At 24.6% G+C, this 3381-nt stretch overlaps 1 protein-coding gene across 1 annotated transcript; it reads left to right on the forward strand.

The window, feature by feature from the left end:
* Positions 1-971: 971 nt before the first annotated feature.
* On the forward strand, positions 972-2408 carry LOC105459939. Its single transcript, XM_011706309.1, has 3 exons — positions 972-1235; positions 1632-1897; positions 2249-2408. The coding sequence occupies exons 1-3, from the start codon at positions 972-974 to the stop codon at positions 2406-2408; spliced, it is 690 nt and encodes a 229-aa protein (XP_011704611.1).
* The last annotated feature ends 973 nt before the right edge of the window (positions 2409-3381 follow it).

Consider the following 3381-nt stretch of genomic DNA (forward strand, 5'->3'; position numbering starts at 1 on the left):
ACTCTATTCATAAATTAACAAATCTTAATTTTTTTGCCGAGGAACGCAAAGACGTAAGATAAGTTTTCTATACCATTTCTTGATTTATATAATCTTTAGTTAAGTATATTTAAATAAGGATTGCATATCATGTAATGCAGATTTGTCAGTTTGTTTTGCAAATATCGTTACGGCCTTTGAAGTTTAGCGGTTTGGGTCTATTTTATTTTGGCTACGGCTTCATTCGTAAGGTTAATCTTTATCATCATTCAAATCTTTATAAAAAACTTAGCTTTCTAAATTGCAAAACATACAATATTAATATTTTCGTTCGATGTCCTTTTAGTTCTTCATGTGGATGGTCACAGCTATTATTTTCATGACGCAAATGGATTTTACTCCTCTATGGTCCGGAATTACTAGCAAAGATAATGTAACATACGACATGTAGTAGGTGATATATGCGGAATTATAAAATTTTTCATATATTTATCCTTTTAATTATTTATTTAATATTTATTTACGTCAATTACTGCTATAATTTATTTTAAAATTATATAAATAAAATATATTGGTTTATAAATTTTGTGATATAAATAATTGTATTAACATTTATTTAATATATTGTTAGACTGCGTTAATATAAAAAATTTACTACTTACTTTCATTTATGTCTTGTTTATATACTTGCGCTTAAAAAAAAAATGTATAATTACGCAATACCTTTTTTAATAATTATTATAAATTACATCTTAATTAGTCATTCATATAAAACATTAGAATACAAGCTTTATACTTAAAGTAATAACTTATATTATTAATAACTCATATGTTGGTCGATTGTCTTCATTGTGTTACCGTTTAATATTTTAAAGACATTTGTAATATAATGAAATGTCATTCCATTATAATGATGAAAGTGACGTTTGCATAATGTAAACTTTGCAAGTTGGAAACTTTAACAGTTAGCATATAAAACTGCGAGAGCCAAGATGGTCAATACTATAAAGAAGTCGTTAAGTCCTGTTTTTTTAATCACTTTTCTCTTAGGTTTAGGAATTCTCTATCCCTTAGACGAATTGAGATATCGTTTGAGTATTGTCTATATATTAACAATGTGGAGTGTTTATGCTTACGCGTTATATTGGGCAATGTCTGTGGTAAAAAATGTAATTAATAGTTTGGCTGTCTTTACAATAATAGTAAACTTGTTTGTGGCAATGATATCCATAATTATTACCTTCTGTGAACACAAGGTATATATTTTATTTACGAATAATATTTCTTTAAAATATTATGATATCTAAAATAGAACAAATAACATAAAATGTTTCTCTCCAACACATAACTAATAAACTTTATTATTTACTTAGAAATTTGATAAAGTAAAATCTATTATTGAATATTATAATTTATACATTAATTTTTATTTATAGAACCTAAAGGTTCTAATTAAATAACTTTATTTTATTGTTTCTCGTATTAGATAAGTTAATATAATTAATATATTAATAAAATATAATAATAACATTTATTTTATATTCATGTGTGCTTTACTATTAAATGTGTCATTGCGTATATTCATGATTTGTATTTATTTAGAAGAATAATCTCTTGTGATAAACTTCTTACCAATGATATGTTATCCTCAGAAATATCAACAATTTATGAAGAAGCTCGAACATGTGGATGATACATTAGAAGAACTCGAAACATCGAAAGAATATTGTAGAATGCAAAATTTCATAAGACTGATCTTGATTACGTGGTCTGTAATGACTTGCATATCATGGATTATTGATTCTTTACTGTGCTTGACAGTGTCCAATGATATAAGAGCTATACTTATTCCTTGCATTCTGAATTATTTTACACACGCTAACACCATCACAGATATAACGTTTATGCTTCTTTTGAGGTTTGTAAATCATATGTTGTTGTAATCATTTTAATGTAAATATTTTTAAAGTTTAGCTAAACTAATTTAATAAATTTGTAACTTCTTAAAATGAATACACTATAATAAAGTATAATATAACGTAAAATATGTAGATTTTATTTTGTATTAATGTTGTATTCCACAAATAAACATTCATTTACTTCTACATATTATTATATTTAGGTCAATGTGTACCAAACGTAGAAAAATTTGTAATAATATCTACAAAATAGTGAAATTTTAAGTAAACAAAGGAAATAATTTTTCATGTATGCTATTTACGTATAAAAATTTAATCATATTTTTTTCAAGATATTTTTAAAATTTCAGACATATCGGTAGCAAATTGGATAAAATAAACGATCAAATTGAACAATTATCAGAAATAAAAGACTATGGACTAAGTTGCAAGTGGAATAAATATCCTATTGTTAGTAGGCACAATGTTCAAGATACTGATCGCAAGCGTGTGTTATGGATTACAATGTAAATTGCAAATTTTTTCTTACGTAATAAAAAGAAGAAAGATAAATACAACTTTACACAGATCCATTAGATGATAAATCTTTAATATAAATAGTTTATTACACACTAGGAGAAATGATTAGTTCTATAAACCAAATTTTTGATTAAAATGTATCGGATAGATTTAGTTGATGTAAACAATTGTATTTATCATTTAAAATTATCCAATTTATTTGAGATATATTTAACAGAAATTATAAGTAGCAAATCTAACTAAACCAAATTTTGTTTTGTATAACTAAACTAAATCTTATAAAACTAAAGTTTTGTTCGATACGTTTCATTTAAAATTTTGGATTATGGAACAAAACATATTTATACATATATTCTCTATAGTGCATTAATCTGATTAAATAAGAGACGAATACGATTTATACATATAATGCATTCTACCAATAACAGATTAATAAATATAAGTCAATTATAACATAATTATGTAAGTTTATTAACGTAACATCTTTTTTTAGACATCTCCATTCGGAACTTTGTCGAATAGCTTCCAATATAAATGACTTCTTTGGAATGCAAATGACTCTGCAAATGATATCCTATTTCTCTATTTTAATTGCATTAATTTATTTTCAACTACACGTGACATTACATTCAATACGAATATACGAAATATACGAAGATAGATTACGGAAAATAATACTTTCTCACAGCACATGGTTCATCATACTTTTAATTAAACTCATATCATTAAATTATGTTTGCGAAAGTGTTAGTACTAAGGTAAATATTTTCAGTACTTTAGAACTGTGGAAAAATATTCTTATAATCAAAAAGAATGGATAATAAATTTTAAATATAAGGATGGGTATAATCCTCTCTTTCGCTCTCTCTGGAAGATTAATAATTGCAAACAACGAAATGGACATTAATAGAAAAAGAAACCTTATTTAATCATAAAATAAGGGAAAAATTTTTCCTTTTTTATC

Source organism: Wasmannia auropunctata, unplaced genomic scaffold (genome assembly GCF_000956235.1).
Source record: "Wasmannia auropunctata unplaced genomic scaffold, wasmannia.A_1.0 LD333490.1, whole genome shotgun sequence".
In the NCBI taxonomy this organism is placed as follows: domain Eukaryota; kingdom Metazoa; phylum Arthropoda; class Insecta; order Hymenoptera; family Formicidae; genus Wasmannia; species Wasmannia auropunctata.

Bases quoted from the DNA above. Each gene is read 5' to 3' on its own strand.
- LOC105459939 (XM_011706309.1), top strand. From the start codon at position 972: ATGGTCAATACTATAAAGAAGTCGTTAAGTCCTGTTTTTTTAATCACT. The intron at 1,236-1,631 runs GTATATATTTTA...TGTTATCCTCAG, and splicing joins TTACCTTCTGTGAACACAAG to AAATATCAACAATTTATGAA. The intron at 1,898-2,248 runs GTTTGTAAATCA...TTAAAATTTCAG, and splicing joins ACGTTTATGCTTCTTTTGAG to ACATATCGGTAGCAAATTGG.